Source organism: Leptosomus discolor, chromosome Z (genome assembly GCF_034619465.1).
Source record: "Leptosomus discolor isolate bLepDis1 chromosome Z, bLepDis1.hap2, whole genome shotgun sequence".
Lineage (NCBI taxonomy): Eukaryota > Metazoa > Chordata > Aves > Leptosomiformes > Leptosomidae > Leptosomus > Leptosomus discolor.
In genome coordinates, this window is record NC_141419.1 from 67,956,207 (window position 1) to 67,975,631 (window position 19,425).

Consider the following 19,425-nt stretch of genomic DNA (forward strand, 5'->3'; position numbering starts at 1 on the left):
ACTGCTTCTCCACAGTGCAATGTATCCTGAGAAATTATTAAGAACAACAAAATAGAGGGCTGTCATCACTAAGTTCTTGCACAAAACACAGCAATTAAATATCTTAAATAAATAAAACAGCAGATAACCTATATTGTGTCTATCACAAAAAGGGGATGTGACCTGGGACACTGCTAATTCTTCCATCACTGATAATTAGAAAAGGATTGCATTCAATTACTGTTAATATCTTTCAAGTTATCTGTGGCCAATAATGTACAAGGAGGTAATTTGTAATTCAAGTTTTTTTGTTTGGTTTTTTTTTTCTTCAACTAGCTACAAGCTGAGTTCTAAATTTACATTGAAATACGACTCAAATTTAAAACAAGCCCTCTCAGAGGAGCATTTTCTAATTTTGTGCAACTTTGATGCAGAGCCCAACACAGTCCTATGAAGAGAGACAGTGCATCTTTAAGCTGATTGGCACTGAAATCCCATTTTTTTAGCTGCATTCTATTAGCTTGGCCAAGTTATCTCGTAACTCTGTTAGTTCAAATATTTTTCCATCAAGAATTTCTAAAAGTGTCTTCAAGTTATTGCGAAAAGCTTCTTGCTCATTCTGACTTTTCTCCAGACGTTGCTCTAGATCAGACAGCTGGCCTTCCAGGTCTTTGTTTCGAATTTCTACTTCCTTCAGAGAAAATACATAACATGTTAATGTGTTGTCTGCAAACAGAAAGCAGTCTAACCGCCTGCTGGTATTCACGTGCTATTTTTGTCAACTGTTTTTTAAAACAATTTGTGACCCTTTACATTTTCCACTAAGCCAAAACCAGAACACAAATTGTTATTACGACTGCATACGTACTACCACTTCTGCCATTTTTTTTCAGCAATTCATCTGAAGGACAGAAACTTTTGGAGAAGGATAAAATATAGTCAGTGAAAAACTGATGTGACATACCTATTTAGGTAAGTTATTGTTTCTGTCATTCAGAAATATGCCACCTACTGAAAACAGCTTCTCAAAGGTTCAAGTATTCCCTGATTTAGACTACATGAATTGCTCAAGGACATAGTCCTCAATAAATGGTCTCATACAGAAACGCATCCAGAACACTGCTTTATGGATACAGAAGTACTACCTTATTCCTGTCTCACATATAGGCCTTTTCACCCTGAAAACTAAGACAGAAATATAAACTAGGAAGACTGATATCAAGGTGACACTGATTGTAACGAACTTAAACCAGCAAGTGCAAGATGAATGTCTCATCTTGCTGCACGGCGCCCCGGAGTACCCACCTCAAACCCCGCACTTGCGCAGCTGTGGGAGCAGGGAAAGCGTGCAAGCCACCAGTACCGTACGGAGCAGCTCTTTCCGTGTGCCAGGCGGTGTGTGATGCACAGCTGCGGGGATCTGACCCCAATCAAGCTTGGCTCTCATTCACAAGGAAGAGAACTCTCCTGGTGCCAGTCTGCTGGGACCCCTCACAGCTCTGGCTTGTGCCTGACAGGGGAGGGAGGTCACGGCTGCTCAGCTTTGTGCAAAGCGAGTGACCTCTCATCTATCAAATTACTAATGTAGCAGTCATAGAATAGAGTCATAGAATCATTAGGTTGGAATAGAGCTCTAAGATCATCAAGTCCAACCGTTGACCCAACACCCCCATGCCCACTAAACCATGTCCGGAAGTGCCACATCTAAATGTTTTTTTAACACCTCCGGGGATGGTGACTCCACCACTTCCCTGGGCAGCCTGTTCCAATGTTTGACCACTCTTTCAGTCAAGAAATTTTTCCTAATGTCCAATCTAAACTTCCCCTGGCGCAACTTGAGGCCATTTCCTCTTGTTCTATGGCTTGTTACTTGGGAGAAAAGACCGACCCCCACCTCACTACAACCTCCTTTCAAGTAGTTGTAGAGAGCGATAAGGTCTCCCCTCAGCCTCCTCTTCTCCAGGCTAAACAGCCCCAGTTCCCTCAGCCGATCCTCATCAGACCTGTTCTCCAGACCCTTCACCCACTTCATTGCCCTTCTCTGGACACGCTCCAGCACCTCCATGTCCTTCTTGTAGTGAGGGGCCCAAAACCGCACACAGTATTCGAGATGCGGCCTCACCAGTGCCCAGGACAGGGGCATGATCACTGGCCTGCTCCTGCTGGCCACACTATCGCTGATACAGGCCAGGATGCTGTTGGCCTTCTTGGCCACCTGGGCACACTGCTGGCTCATGTTCAGCTGGCTCATGTCAACCAGCACCCCCAGGTCCTTTTCTGCCGGGCAGCTTTCCAGCCACTCCTCCCCAAGCCTGTAGCACTGCCTGGGGTTGTTGTGACCCAAGTGCAGGACCTGGCACTTGGCCTTGTTAAACCTCACACAACTGGCCTCAGCCCATCGGTCCAGCCTGTCCAGGTCCCTCTGCAGAGCCTTGCTGCCCTTGAGCAGATGAACACTCCCACCCAATTTAGTGTCATCTGCAAATTTAGTGAGGGTGCACTCAATCCCCCCCTCCAGATCACCAACAAAGATGTTAAACAAGACTGTCCCCAAAACTGAGCCCTGGGGGACACCACTTGTGACCAGCTGCCAGCTGGATTGAACTCCATTCACCACCACTCTCTCTGCTCGGATTCCCAGCCATTTTTTTACCCAGATTAGAGTGCACCTGTCTACACCACAAGCCACCAGCTTTCTTAGGAAAATGCTGTGGGTCTGCAATAGCATATTGTTATTTGGTCCATTCATTGCATGTCTTGTAAATTCATGCTAAATTTCATAATTTCAGTTATGAAAAACACCTTCAAAGGCAAACAGGGACAGTGTACTTAGTACACCATATGCCCTGCACAGCCACTCTTCGGAACACTGCACAGTGAATTTGCACTTGCATACATTAACATCTTTTCAGCACCACTTCCCTTTACAGTGGCTTTGTGTCACAAAGCTTTACCAGGCCCACTTTGAGCTTTTTGTTTTCACAACGAGTTTCACACAGCCACAGGGAGGGACATTCGGCAGCAGTCACTGCTCCCAGCATGAGTGAATCCTCTTTCTGCCCTCCCACTGTCCACTCCTTTTCTGTCTCCCTCAAAGCTAACAAATATATTCATGTTTACATTGGAGAGATCTCAGCTAACCATATAAACAATTTGACCCACACAGAACATGTACTTGGGCAGTCAAGAGTAACAGGTATAAAATGGCAGTCTTGCGTCAAAGTCCTTGGCCCAAGACACATTTCCACCCGTGAGGGGTCTGATGGCAGCGCTGACTGGCCACTGCATCCCTGGTCAGAGGAGGGATGCGGTGATGTGGCCAGTGCTCAGTTTTGGCTCTCAGCCTCTGCAGCAGGGGAGAGCTCTTGGACCCCCAGCAGTGGTGCAGATGGAGAAGGCAGAGCTTTGGGAACCTGATCTCCTCATAACTGTAGCTGCTTGTGCACGCAAGGGTTACCTCCTTTCTCATTTGTAAATGGGCAAGGTAAAAACTACAGAGTTTTGGGCACTGGTCTTGAACAGCACAGCTGAGAGCAGGAATTACCCCGTGCTGCCAGGACCAAGAGAAGAATTGGTTTACTCTGTTTAACACTGAACAATATAGTTGCCAAAGCACTAAAGGAAGCTAACTGGAAAGAGTCTTTGTAGAAACTATATAAATTAAAATACATACATGCTTATGTAGTGATTAGTTACCCCACTGCTGCTATAAACGAACAAGTTAACTGATTATAACCTAGCCGTACCTTCTGAAGTCTCTCCTTCATTAAGCCTACTCCTGCCCCCCAAACCTACTTATTTCTCTAAGTAGGCAAGCCGGTGATGCAAGCAACCACTTTGGAACAAATCCATGGATACATACACAATTTTATTTCATGATATCTGGGCCTGAAAAGCATCCCATTGGCATGTATCTAGCACTGAAGATCACCTTTCAGGCCCTCCTCAGACGATTCTTAAACGGAGGAATTGTTCTGCTATGAGCTGTTAGGGTGGGAGCACCAAGGTAAAGCCGAAAGCTTTATGCTAGATGTAGGAACCTCCACCCATATTCAGCAAAAGGCTAACTCTCCATTGCTAGTCCTTGCCCTGCATCTCTTCAAAACAGAAGAGCACCCTCCTTTTGTTTAAACTTCCAGCTTGCATATTTTATTTATATTCCATTCTTGACTTCCTTTTACTAATCTACATACATTCAGCTTCCCAAACATTTCCTCAGGTACACTTTCTCCCACAATTCCTCCTATTTTCCCTAACTTATGCCCAACATATTTAATGATGTATGGGAAGTAGAACTAACTGAAATATGCCAGGAGCTGTTCCTTTTAATTTCTGAAAAATGCTTCTTCCCAAATTTTACATTTGATCCTTAGACACATTTACCCTAGGTCAGTATTAATGATTTTTGCAATAATATTGTATTAGAGGTTCATGTCCACCTCATGCAGTTTCCTATTACAAATCAGTCTTACTCAAATCTGTTGCTTCTTGATTGGAAGCAGTGGAGATGTGTCCATGTAATCTGTTCCCTTAGTTGTGCCATTTCACTTTATTTGCAGTTATTCTCACCAATCTCAGTACACTGACTCTTCCAACTCATTCAGGCCCTTTGGAAAGTGTATTTCACACTTGCTTGAAGCTCTTCTTACAGCAGACACAATAATTTATTATACATTGTTTTCTTTTAGAAAAGCAATAAACTATTGACAAGTGATATCTGTGGTTTGCACTGTTATAATCTTTTGTGGAATTCAGTGCAAGGATCCAAATAAAATATTCAAACCATATACAACAGCTATATTTAGGAATCAGCCATAGTCATAAAGATATCCTGACTTACTGTGAGAGTCACACTGATCATGACTCATTGATACATCTTCTCTACATTGCTAATGAAATTATTAACTATCAAGGGCCCAAATACTTACCCTTCACAGTGATAACATACTGGTTTTCACTGGAATTTGCCAATGGTGGATTTCTAATTCATTCTCTGATATAAGCATGTCAGAAATGCAATACACCTTGAAATAGTAATTTCTTTGTATAGCATTTTTCATACAGGCTATATTACAAAATATTTTAGAGTTACATAATCCACTTGCAAGCAGAAGAGGGAAAAAATAAAGCAGAAGAAAAAAGAGATGAACAGATACAGACCCTGGAGACAATCACCCTGAAAACAGATGGTGAGTCAACTAAGTGAACAGATGTGACATGGTTAGTCTGGAGCTACAGAAGAAAACACCATTTCACTGACGTCACAGATGTAGAGTGAAGTGGCTCAGTGAAGGCCGGTATAATCAAAACAGGATGATTATAGCAAAGCAAAAACTCAAGATCTTTTAGATGGGCTGTATCAGGTCAGTAATAAGCTTAAGGAAGGGAACTTTAACTCAGATCCTAAATGAGCTTTAAATTTACTTGGACAGAACAATATAGAACTATTTTCAGAAACTCATGGCCTAAAATGCGATGCATGGACACATATTCACAATGTATCCATTTGGTTACTAAAGATATAAATATACCAAAAGGAAGCTACCGACTTTATAAGGTCAAATTTTTAATAAAAACTTAGCATTTTCTAACCTTTCATCTTTTACTAATCTCTTGTAATTCTGCTTGCTAAGGATAGCTAATTCCTGGCTAATTATTACTTTTCATATGATCTTACACTGAAATTATTGCGTATGCTACTGCTAGATCAATTTCCAACTTTCATTATAATCTCCCTTTTGATCCAGGTAAATGCCTTTTTAGCCGAAAACTCCCATTTTTAGCCTAAATCCAGCAACAATGTTTGGAGTAGTGGAACAGGCAAGGTCAGGTGTATTTAAGCAATCTTTAAAGATTGTTTAAACTAGTCACATACCTTTTCCAAATAATTTAAGAATGGGGAAAAATTAATAAACTCATTTTGTTCTTATGTGGTTTATTCTGTAGGTTATAATGAGATTCAAGGAAGTTCCAAATCATGTAACACATTTCAAATAACACCTGCTTAATGATTTTTAAGCTGTGGCTAGTCTGATGGGGCTTGCTTTCAGCGTGATTTAGGTCGAGCCATAGAACAGTAAGGGTCACCTTTCAGCAGTTTCAATTTGGAGCTATTTAATGCCTGAGTTTCCAGTCCTATTAAAACTCTGAAGTCTGAATTCAGAGTTTAACCCACCTAAGCTTCGGGTCAGCCTCATTCTGAAGGCAGGTTTCACAAGGGAGGTGCGTATGTGCTGGCCGGTCAGACAGGAGCTCAGACGTAGCAAGGGAGGGTATACTGAGGGCATACTGATTGCCACAGGCTGAGGTATCTGGCTTTACACACAGTTAAAAAACAACCCAGAAAAAAACAATAAAACCACAATGATTCTAAATAATTCCAAGAAAATGCCAAAGTGTGTTTTTAAAGCCTATACTACACAAGAACGCCTTAACCTTTACTTTCACAAGGCATGTTTAAAAGCTGAATACAAACTCATCCCAACCTGATGATACACAGCCTGACAGTTTCAGTGGCACACAAGACCTGTGGGGAGACACTACAATGAAAACGAGACCAGAACCGCTGAGGACATTTATTGGTGAAGGACATCTGCTAGCCTGAGAGTACTCTGTAGACTTGTAAAAGAAATTTGGGTCTGTTCACTTGGGTAAAAATAGCAACTTACAGCAGGCAGAAATTTTAATATAAATTCCTAAGGATTATTGCAACCCACCGCTTTGCAGTACAGTCTAACTTACATATTGTCCTGGCACCTTCAGTGAATATAGCACAAGTTACTGATGCTCACTTGACAATCATTTTTCCCTTCTCTCTAAATTAAGATGATGCACTATAGCTCACCTGTAACTTCTGGGTCAGAGAATCCCTCTGTGCCTGGAGCTCTCTGGCATTGTCGATTTCTTGTTTCAATCCTTCTATTTCCTAAGGGAGAAGAAACAACCTTGCTAGCAACACTAGTTACCTGGCTTGGCCTCAGCGCAGGTAAGCTGGCTACAGCCTCTTCTCCTGAGCAAGCCATTGCAATGATACCAAGACAAGCAGTTGGCTACTGCCCACCACAGCACATTAAGTTTAAGCCCTGTTCTCAATACTCCTGAATCACAGTCCCAAAACAGCAATTCCATTGTGAATAAAGAACAATACAAATAAGTATTTTCTTTTATAAAAGTCAAAGTTTTCCTCTCCCACACAAAAGATCAAAAATAATTTTTTTCCTGGAAAATTAAGGGTGCTTTTAATTGGAGAAACAATTTTACACGTTAAATTCTATTAGAATCTATCCATCTCCATTTCTTCAAGAGAAAAATCCAATTTTCATCTGTGATCTGCTTATTAAGTCACTAGCAGCAGGGCTGAGCATTAAAAATTGCCTGCTTTGACCATTGATTTCTGTAAAAAGAGAGTCTAAAAGAAACAGTATCTTTCATTTAGCAAGAAGAAAGTAATAAATGCAGATAAAACAATGAACAGAAGAGAAACCTTTTCTTAGCTTACTTTGAGAAGACAAGAGGAGAAACAGTTAATAAAACTAAAAGGTATCAAAACCATCAAGTACTTTTCCCCAGAAGGGCATATTCACCTCCCAGAACTCCTTTTGGCAAGATCTCTTTGCAGCCAACAGCTCAGGATAATTCAAAAGTGAATGGGCATCAAAATGGGAAACATTACCAACCTGAGGCTAATCTCTTAAGTATGAGGGATTGCGGAAAAGGCTTTGTTCCATTTGGGCAGGATATTCTGTACCTACTGTGCCTCTCCTGCATCCTCCTTAGAAACACCTAACAACTGCCCAGCTGCAGACAAGACTCTGCAAGACATACTGCCCCTCTGAACATGCACCCCACGCCCACTGCATCTGCCATGGAGGGCTCGAGGGATCTGGTCTTACACAGGGCAAATAATCCTTCACATGCGGCTCCTTCCATCTCCTTTTTCCCATCCATAAAGGGGCTATTCTTGATCATTCTGTGGCACAAATCTGCTTTCCTCTAGGACCCGTGCCAGTGCAGGTATTACTCCAGTTCCTTTTATTTTCTTGTTGCTGGTCCAGCCCAAGGCAGATGGCACAATAAATATCATCAAGTTTCAGACTTGGCATGCATTTAAGGACAGGGCTGATCTTAGGGATCACAAAAGTCAGCTATACTAACATAGCCTGAAAAACAGATTGTCCTGAAAAAGGCATTGATCTATTACTCGTCCCAAACCCTTCTCTCCAGAAAAAGGAAAGAGTGCTTACAACTGCTTCCCTTCTTAGTGAATTTGGACTGCATCAGTGTGATGATTGCTCTGGGGAAACCACTTATGGCTTACTTTCCTGAACAGAGATGCTTGACAAAAGCAAACATGAAAACAGGATACTTTTTTTTTGCTGTTCAGATACTCAGTTTTATATCGGACTGATGTAATCATATACACAGAAAAATATTAATTATTTGAAAGAAGCTGAAAAAAATTTTACGTCATGACATCTATAGGAAACAACATAGTATTCACCAGCCATCACAAGCTTAATATTGAAATCCTTTAGAAATGACATAATGGAAAAGCCAAGAATAAATGTTAGCAAATACCTCTTCTTTTTTCTTCAGCGTAGACTCTAATTCCTGTATCGTCTGGTTTAATTCTGTTTTGTGTGTGTGCACTGCATTGGCTTGACTGCTCACACACTCTAGCTCAGTCACCTGTTGAAATAAGTAGAAGCCACACAGAATTAATTTCAACAAATTCAAGTTACTATTTCAACAAATAATACAGAATTCATTTCAACAAATTCAAGGTACTATTACGTCTTTGCATCAACAGCTGCATTTGAAATATGTCCTTAATTCTGGGTGACTTATATTGATTAAAATGGTGAAGGTGTTCTTATGAAGTTATGAAATTTCTTAACAAATGGTTTAGCATATAACGATTACTATGACTTCTTGGAAACAATAAATGTAATAAGTTCCAGGCTGAAAAGAAAACTGATTAAAACTTCCATTTACTAATAATTGAAAATTTTATGAAAGAAGCTGAATTACCATTTCAGAAACAGTAATGGCTAGACGATTCAACACAGATCTGCCTGTCTAACTAACCTCTCCATCTGTCAATTTTTAATGTTGCACCATCTTAATCAACTAAGCCACAATGCTCACCCACTTCCTAGTAAGCCAGTTAACATTTCAGAGTTCAATTTCTGACTCGGTATCAACAGTGTAATAGCAGACACTCAGTGACCAATGTACAGCTGCCAATTTCTTACTTCTCTAGTTTCGGATCTCATCTCTCAGTCACAAAGCCAACAGCTAATGGCACAATTTGGATTTGCACAGTTCCTCTTTATTAGCAGACAGCCAACACTCTCCATCTTCCCTTGGATAAGTTAAGATACCTGGCAGTGGTATGCCCTTTTTATTTTATTTTTTAATGAAAGAGATGTTAATATCTTGCCATTCCCAGATAAGTGGTTGTCAAAAAACAGCTTCTGCACCAAAGAAATAAAATCCAGGCAGCTAGAGTCTACACAGAAAAGTTCATGTATCTCTGTTCACATACCTCTCAAATTACAGAGCAAAATATTCGAGAACACTTACAGTGCATGTCTGTGTGCATGTGTGAACTAAAACCCTTTTCTTCAATAACAAACTGTTAAAATATTAAAAATACAATTTAAAACCCAGTAACTCTTTTTTTTTTTTTTTTCCAGAAGATACGAGCATGTCCATCTTAGTATACATCTTCAACAAAGCTGTGGCATCTACCTAAAGTAACTAAGAAATCTGTCCCCAAAACTCCTTTGAACAAAGTACTACCCAATTCTGAAATGAAAACCTTTAGTTCTCCATTTAACTTTCTTGGAGAAACAGCCCTTAGACAGAGGGCAGGACAACTTTATTTCTTAGATAAAAGCTCATCTGAAGGAATCGAGATTGGTGCCCTCGAACATCAATGTAGTCTAGCTAGTGAAGTCACTGTGATGCCAGTAATTTCAGACTCTGAAGTATTTGTAGGCTTGAAAGGTAGATTATTGAGTGCAGAGAGAAGTCAAAGGAAAGCCAAGACGAAATACAAGAAAATTAAAACAAAATCCCTATCAACTTCTCCCTTCTGAGTCACAGGGCATGAACTTCCTCTCTGTAACAGCCATGACAAGTCTAGTTTCTTCTACTGGAAAACTGTGATTAGACATTTTTGCACATCAGGTTTATAAATGGAGAGAACTGAGATTATAGCGAATTCTTGGGAAGGGTAAGGGGAATGAGGGATGAGGATATAGCTTGTAACACAACACCCCACACCCCACTCCAAAGAACTATCTTATTTGCTGGAATTGTCCCAAAATAAATATCAGTGCTCATGGCAAAAAGTAACAGCAGTTTGCTCAGTTTTATATGCCATTGAGCATTACAACTGAAATCTTAGGAAATTTTCTCAATTTGCTTCAACTACACAAAAATGTATCTATTTAGATTCCTTGTGACTGCTACCAATTGTGCCTGTTACAAACAGTATTCACCACTACAATTACACAAAAACAAACAAGCAGAATTGGAACGCACCAACTGCAATAAACCTGCATGTACACAGTGTCTGAACTAACATCTAGATACAGCAAGAATCACAGACTAATTTCAGCTGGAAGGGGACCATGGTGGTCATCTGGTTGAGGCCTCTTGTCCAAAATAGGGCCAATTTTGAAGTCACATTTGGACACTCAGGGTCTTGCCCAGTCAAGAACCATTCACTATCTAGCAGAGCTGCCACAGTTTTATGTAGGTTCCTGTATTTCTGACATTGTGGGTTTATGAGAGCTCTAGCTCATCCCTAAGTTTTGATGAAACTGTCAAACTCACTCATCTTGCCCACCTTCACCCCTTCTCATGTTTAATTTCTTAAACATTTCCAAGCTTTTCTGCTGAACTGAGTCTTGAATTTGAGATGGAAGCCTCGGTGAAGTCAGGGTGAGGTGTTGTTAGGGGAACCCAGCATCAGGCCCTCTCCCACCTGTTGTGAATCACAAAATCACAGAATGGTAGGGGTTGGAAGGGACCTCTGGAGATCATCTAGTCCAACCCCCCTGCTAAAGCAGGTTCACCTACAGCAGCTCACACAGGACTGTGCCCAGGCGGGTTTTGAATATCTCCAGAGAAGGGGACTCCACAACCTCCCCGGGCAGCCTGTTCCAGTGCTCTGCCACCCTCAGAGTAAAGAAGTTTTCCCTCACGTTCAGGTGGAAATTCCTGTGCTCCAGCTTGTGCCCGTTGCCCCTTGTTCTGTCCCTGGGCACCACTGAAAAGAGCCTGGCCCCATCCTCTTCACACCCACCCTTCAGATATTTATAAGTGTTGATAAGGGCCCTTCTCAGTCTTCACTTCTCCAGGCTAAAGAGCCCCAGGTCTCTCAGCCTTTCCTCGTAGGAGAGATGCTCCAGTCCCCTAATCATCTTTGTAGCCCTCTGCTGGACTCTCTCCAGTAGTTCCCTGTCCCTCTTGAACTGGGGGGCCCAGAACTGGACACGGGACTCCAGATGTGGCCTCATGAGGGCAGAGTAGAGGGCAGCTCTCGACCTGCTGGCCACACTCTTAATGCACTCCAGGACACCACTGGCCTTCTTGGCCACAAGGGCATATTGTTGGCTTGTGGTCAACTTTCTGTCCACAAGAACTCCCAGGTCCACCTCCGCAGAGCTGCTCTCCAGCAGGTCGACCCCCAGCCTGTGCTGGTGCATGGGGTTATTCCTTCCCAGGTGCAGGACCCTGCACTTGCCCTTATTGAACCTCCTTAGGTTCCTCTCTGCCCAGTTCTCCAGCCTGTCCAGGTCTCACTGAATGGCAGCACAGCCTGCTGGCGTGTCAGCCACTCCTCCCAGTTTTGTATCGTCAGCAAACTTGCTGAGGGTGCACTCTGTCCCTTCATCCAGGTCATTGATTAATATATTGAATAAGACTGGACCCAGTACTGACCCCTGGGGAACATCACTAGTCACATGCCTCCAACTGGACTCAGCACCACTGATCACAACCCTCTGAGCTCTGTCCTTCAGCCAGTTCTCAATCCTCCTCACTGTCCACTCGTTTACCCCACACTTCCTAAAGCCTATAAGGATGCAATGGGAGACAGTGTCAAAAGCCTTTCAGTTGTGAAAGACTGGAATGTTGTATGATAACCTCCAAGATGGTCAATCGCTCTTTTAAAGCTGTTGCACTCAGCAATACCCACTGGCTCTTACCAAGCACTGGCACAGTGAATACTCATTTACACAAAGAGGCTCAACTGGAGAGACAGAAGAAAAACCAGTCACCAAACCACCTCTGTCCTAGCTCCTAGTGCCTTGGAAACAAGTGTGCAGAGGTGTCTCATCCTGTGACTAAGGAAGTGCTGGGAGCCCCACTGTTCTCCACATGGCTTCCTCTGGGCTGGTACACCCAGAGAGGATGCATGCATTGGTGCAAGCTTGAAATCCAAGGAGGCTGGTGGATTGAACTGTGGTGAATGAAACATTACTGCTCTTGGCTGCATGTATTGTTGCTGGCTGAAAACACCTTCTGCAACAGCCCCGCCAGCTGCATGGCTCACATCAACACTCCCCAGCACACTCTGGTCCATATTAACTCAAGACACCTATTGAAATTGCTTAAACAAACACAGCTAATTTTGCTTGAGCACAGCAGGGAGTGCTCTCACAAACATTCTTGCCAACATAGGCAACTGCTGTCAAAAGGGCAATTAATTACCAACAGTAAAAGGGCTGTGATGTCTTACTCTGATCGAGCTTGCTTCTAGGCAAACATCCACCTCTCACTGCTTATGCAAGAAAACGAAGCATTGTTTAACAGTTTTGTTTACTGTTTGTTGAAAAATCAGTAAGTTGGAAAAAAAAAGAACAAATTAAATTTAAAAAAACAGCTTACTTTAATTGCAGTTTTATTTAAATGCCCATTACTACAAAGACCTGAAAAAATGTCAAGTATCTACATGTTCTCGAATGTACCTATAAAAAAGAAAATCATATTGTGACCCTTTCAAAAAAATCTGTAGACTAAGTTGGGCTGGAAAATGATGCGATACAAAGAATATGCAATTGAAAACAGAAGCAACAAAAGATAAAGCTCTAGGTAAAAACCTGGATAGCATTTACTTGCTCTATTTCCTTGTTTCAAATTGAATTTATTTTTCTCACGACCAGTGGTCCAAAAATCATTAAAAATAACTGTTTATGAATTATGCACAGAAGGGGGCATAAAAGGAAGCTAAAATGCTTTAGTGTGACCCTCCCACACACTATTTTCAGGGACATCTCTTCATTCACTATTTCACATTTAAGAGCAAGGCTCAATCAATCATTCAAGCCTTTGCACAGCAACACTGAGCAATGTACCTGTGATTAAGCTTTGTTTCCAGCACTGAATTCAGACTGAAAGAACAGTCTTTGAACACTAACTGATTAAACAAGGTTCTTCTATTGTGCTGTCATAAAACTGCACTCAATTGCATATCTGAAAAAAATCAATACTGTGGCTTCATATTTGAGACTAAAAAAGAAAAAACTATTGTTCTTAGCCTCTGCTTCCTCATTTTGAATTTATCATCCAGGTAAGGATTGGAGGTAGGGGAAAAAAATTCTGAGACGGCTTTTTAGTGATTCTTCCAATATATGGCTAGCATTATACTTAACTGCATACTTCAGTGAGAAATACATCAGCTGAAACAAGACAGAAAGGCAACTTGTTCTGTCAGAGCCTAGAACTTCTCAGCAGAGGCCATTCTAGAGTTTTCTGGAAATTTTAATCTAGGGTCAACAGCCTATAAATAGAGGAGGATGTGAGGCAGAAGTTTTTACTGCAACAGACAGCTAGTATACACTGGGCTGCTGGTAAGACTGAAGAAGTGAGGCTTTGGGCCATGTAACACAACAAAGGGTAGCAGCCTTGATGTGAGCTTAGGACAGTGACTGCCCAAAGCTTCAGAAGGCTGAAGAATCTCTCAAAGAAAACAAACCAAATCAAATTAAAAGCAATCAATAGAGGAGATTGCATCAAATCCCAACACAGATGACTACTTCACAAGTAAAGGCTTCAGTTTGATAGAGGCAAAGAAGTGGGAATGACAGAAATATTTTGAGTGGTCACCTTCCCAAGCAATTACTGACTGAATGAATCTGTGCTATGTCTGCTGCAGGTTGATTCATTTTTTCAAACCACATTGTTGAGATAAATTTGTACACTTGTGATCTCAAACAATAGTTTTTATTCAGCATCTTAAATTCAGTACCAACAGATTATGAAATTTCTTTTAAACTTCATGTTCAGTCATCTGTTGACCAGCACCCCCAGGTCCCTTCCTACCAGGCAGCTTTCCAGCCACTCCTCCCCAAGCCTGTAGCGCTGCCTGGGGTTGTTGTGACCCAAGTGCAGGACCCGGCACTTGGCCTTGTTAAACCTCACACAACTGGCCTCAGCCCATCGATCCAGCCTGTCCAGATCCCTCTGCAGAGCCTTCCTACCCTTGAGCAGATAAACACTCGCACCCAATTCAGTGTGATCTGCAAACTTGCTGAGGAAGCACTTGATCCTCTCCTCCAGATCATCAACAAAGATATTAAACAAGACTGGCCCCAGTGCTGAGCCCTGGTCACCTCTTGTGACCGGCCACCAACTGGATTGAACTCCATTCACCACAATTCTTTGGGCCCCGCCATCCAGCCATTTTTTTATCCATATTACCAACATATTTTCAGTCTAGCTGTAGCCTGGTTTATATACCTGACACTATTAACTTGTTTCCTAAAGGTATTTTCATCCCTCCTATTTTCTGTGGAATGCAATATCCAAGGCCTACTATCTCAGGCTACAGCTCAGAACAGAGTGCTCACATGCAAGACTGAACTTAAGTATTAATTATGCATTTTTAGCTTCTGGAGTTACATCCCTAAATGGATCATAAATGTAACAGGACAATATTATTCCATCAAAAATTCAAGATGAACCTCCTACAAAGAAAAAATAGCCCTTTGCTTTCCACAAGGAGAATAGAAATGATGTTGCATGGCTCAGCAAAACTAGGAATAACTGCATAAAGTTCCACAGAATTTATGCAGAAGATTCTCAGTTCTTCATGGTGGACAGTAAGATGCAAGACAGTATGCAACAAGCTGAGTATATAAATAATTCCAGTATAGCTTTCAAGAATAAAAACATCTGGAAAGATTTTTGGTGCTAAGAAATGTGAAAATGCAGAAAACAAGGAAAATTGCTTTTCAAGGTTGCTGCTGAAAGAGCAAAAAGCACACTACAGTATTATTAATATATATCATTTCTGACAGCAAATTAATTATTGTAGTTTTCCCAGATTTACCCATAGATAAAATGATAACCCAGGGGCAGAGGGGAGTTCTGTGCATTATGAACAATATATTACTTTTTTGAACAGAGAAAACAATTAAAGATTTTGCTGAAAAGGACACATTTTTCTCTGTGGGCACTGATGCCTCAAGCCTGGGAAATATCAAAATGTTTTCCACAGTTATTCATTTCTACAGAGATGAAAGAATAATCCATCATCTGCTTGATTTTTGTGAAGGAAGTAATGAAACTGCAGTAGGAACATTTGAAAGTACAAGAAGTTTACTAAAACTGATGCTTAAGCTTCAGCCATACATTATTATTTGCAACTGATAATTCTAATACTAACTTCAGGGGACATCCCTATCTCTGCAATCTAATTAGCAAATACTTTTTCCAGCTATCATGCCAGCTCATGAAATACATGCAATAGCAAACACGGTACAAGTACGTCATCCTTTAATCCTGAGGATTTAAATCCAGTAATTTCCTCATTCTCCAGCAGAGTTTTGGAATTACAGGATTTATTTCATTTTACAAAGCTTGAACGACATAAAAATATTGTGGCATGCCTCCACAAAGTATGCTTTTTATAACTTGCAGATAAATGGATCTTAGCACTTTTCTTAGGTTTTTTAGAAAGATGAAGATGGGGATGAGAGACCCTTCTGTGAAAATCCTTTTTTTCTTTTCCCAGAGTGACAGTAGTTTGGTTGGTGGTTTGGGATTTTTTCACATTATAATCTCGTATATGACACATCCAGTGAAAGTGAATTCCCAGAAAAAAACCTAATGAAATAAGTCTTGGGTCCTAAATGCAAATCTGCTCTAAAAACAAATCAAGGCAAATGGAAAAAGACAGAAAAGACTTGCCTTCAGTTCATCATACATCAAGAAAAGCCAAATTCACATTTTGATTTCAGGAACATAACCTAATTCACCTGCTCTGTCTGAAAAGAGACTGTCTTTTTTAGCAAACTGTAATTATTAAGCAAAGGGTGAATCTTGATAAAGGCTAGATGTGGATTACTTGTATTAGGAATCACACACAGAAAGGGAGCTGAGAGTATGGGCTGGATTTCAGAAATCCTGTCCTAGGAAATCTCTGATAGTCTAACGTCAAGACTGACAACACGCACCATTTCAAAACTAATACGGAAATTATGATACCGGAAATGGATATTGGAGGAGCAAAAATGTGTATCTGAGAAAAAAATACATATCACCTGAAATAAAATGCTTGTATTTTTCCCCTGGTATCCCCTAATGGCATGCAAAGAAAGTGGACAGCCTCTGGAATGGTTTTTCAAGAATTTGAAAAATATTACTCTTTTTTACTTCTTTTTATTAGAAACTAGTTCCACTGCAAGAAGGATAACCAAACTTACGCAGATAATTACAGCCTGCTGTGAAACATAAACTTTTTTTTAAGACAAGACTGTAATTTCAAAAATAAAAAACGGTAACTATATTCCTGTATGTTTTGTAAAAACTCAACTATCACAATTGGAACAATTAGCCTTTTCAGATCTTACTGTGTCACAGAAAACCCCAATACTCCCCAGAACATTTGGTCAATATTTAACTTTAGGACCTTACTTGGGCAAGAGCTGCCTTTTTTTTTTTGCCTTTTCAGGAGCTTCTAGTGCAACAAGGGTTTGCCTGCAATTTCAGATGAAAGGACTGCATATGTAAACATATGGACTTAGTTGTCCATTTTTTGTGCGCTCAGAACTGGCCCATCTGCACATATGTTTTTTTCAAATAAATGCATAGACAAAGAGTAACAAAACGATAATCCCACTGTTTTGATTAAATTGCCAAGCTACCCATATCTATCCTGTAAAATGCTCATCTATTTTCTTTATAAACAAATGGTACCAAGCTGCTATCTAGCCACAGGCTAATTACTGTATCTTAAGATAGGAGTTATACTTGGATAAGTTTTTTCTTTAATCATCAAATTAAATACAATGCATGTTTCAATTGCTCAGTGGGCGTAGGAGGACACAGTCTTAAAGGCAGGATGACAAGGGATAGGCATCACATAAAAAAGGTGCATTGCCAATAAATTTCTGGATCAAAACTCCACTCATGCATTTCTTGTTACCACAGTTTCTGTCACCTTCTTTCATATTTCAACTTTTAGATAATGTTTTTCTTCGGCCACATAAAACCAGTTATTCACAGTAGTCCCACAGTGGTGCCAGAAAGACTTCTCAGCAAGTATGAAGCCCACAACATGGGCTCTGATTCAGCAAGCAACTTACCACATCTGCATGTTCAATATTTAATTTTGGTTATTCAATTATTAATGCAGCTAGTGGAAACGTTGAGGTGACTGCTAAAGGATCTGCAAAGATTTGCTACAGATAATCTAAGCAGATGGCTCATACAGTGTTCCACACTTCTGGACTTTAATAACTGCTTTTATAGACTGTTGTTTTCTTTAAGTAGCACAGAAATAGCCCAGTAAAATGACCATGGTTTTATTTCCATATGCCCATGAATTTTTTTAATATCCATTTTAAAATTTACTTTGCCAGTAGTGAAATCAGGGCCCATTATTTGTCAGGTGGTTTTGATGACAACATAAGATGTCCTCACACTTACTTCATCCATTGAATAAAAGAATCAGAACACAATAGGCTAATTTTATACTATTTCCTAGGAAATCCTGGTAAAGTAACAAGCTAGAACGCAAGAGTTTACCTCTCTGTTCTTTCAGGAATACCCTGATCACTTCATCTCTTTTCATCTTAGGTTTCTTTTCCTGCAGATGAATGATCTTGAAGGATTGCAGCTCTTATTATTATGCATTGCTGTTATTACTCTGTGCTATTGCCCAGTGTCATACGATGATTTACCTCAACAGTGAGCATGCACAAAAAAAATTCATCCTTTTCATTTTTGACATGACAAAGACAGAACTTTGGGCTACTTTCCATAATTCATATCACCATTCAATCCTTTCCTTTTTGCGCTATCAGGATTAATGTCAGCACCAATGCTATTCAATTTGTCTGAAGTAGCTCACTTCAGGGTTTTTCTTTCTGTTACTGAGCTGTTCTAACCTCATGAATCCTTTTCAACTTCAAAAAGCTGTGCAAGGTGTGTAGGAGTGCTCCCCAACCTCGTTTAAGGGAAATCCTTGTTGTTCACTTGCTCCTGAGCAGATTATAGGAGAGAAGGCTGAGAGCTCCAGGTTAAGCTCTTGACTGGGCATCACATCTTCCCAGAACCATTATCTCTTTGCATTTGAGAGGGAAAAATCCATATACTCATTTAGCAAACTTCTGAAAAATATAATGTCTGACAAAATATCAAAGTACAGTATTTCTGACTTAAGCTCACAATGTATCAGAAGAAAGCACAAAACTTCAATTTATTGAGAACTTTGCACTCACCCAGACTGAATTTGTACTGTTTTGTTTCAGCTCTAGGCATTATTAGTGCAGAGAACAAATGGAAGAAGGAAGACAAAAGCCTCAGAGAAAGCAATAAATGTAGGTTAATACGAAAAACTGAATGGATAGATGAGTAAATCTTATACTTAATCAGAAATGGCAAATAATAAATTAAATCAATTCTTTAAATGCCATCAAAATCAATGGGCAAACTCCAGTGGAAGGAGAGTCTATAGATCTTGGAAGGAGGGGACAGCCACTTGGGAGGAATATAAGACTGTTGTCAGAGGATGTAGGGAGGCAACTAAGAAAGCTAAGGCCTCCTTGGAGTTAAGCCTTGCAAGGGAGGTCAAGGACAACAGAAAGGGCTTCTTCAGATACACTGCAGGCAAAACTAACACTAGAAGCGATGTAGGCCCACTGTTGAGTGAGGCGGGTGCCCTGGTGACAGAGGACACAAAGAAGGCAGAGTTACTTGATGCCTTCTTCGCCTCTGTCTATACTGCTGGAGACTGTCCTCAGGAGCCCCAGATCCCTGAGGCCTCAGAGGAAGCCAGGGTAAAGGAGGGGTTTGCCTGGGTTGATGAGGACTGGGTCAGGGATCAATTAAGCAAGCGGGACATACATAAATCCATAGGCCCTGGTGAGATGCACCCGCAGGTGCTGAGGGAGCTGGTGGGAGTCATTGCTAGACCACTCTCCATCA

The 19,425-nt window shown here is 40.8% G+C and overlaps 1 protein-coding gene across 1 annotated transcript in view; it reads right to left on the reverse strand.

Annotated features, from left to right (window-relative positions):
* Positions 1-481: 481 nt before the first annotated feature.
* Positions 482-19,425, reverse strand: part of HOMER1 (homer scaffold protein 1) — a 71,331-nt gene continuing 52,387 nt past the window's right edge. Inside the window, exons 6-8 of the mRNA XM_086479469.1 lie at positions 8,557-8,667; positions 6,824-6,904; positions 482-670 (exon numbers count right to left, since the gene is read on the reverse strand). Of these exons, the coding sequence (XP_086335595.1) occupies positions 482-670; positions 6,824-6,904; positions 8,557-8,667 (381 nt within the window). The remainder of the gene's footprint in view (positions 671-6,823; positions 6,905-8,556; positions 8,668-19,425) is intronic.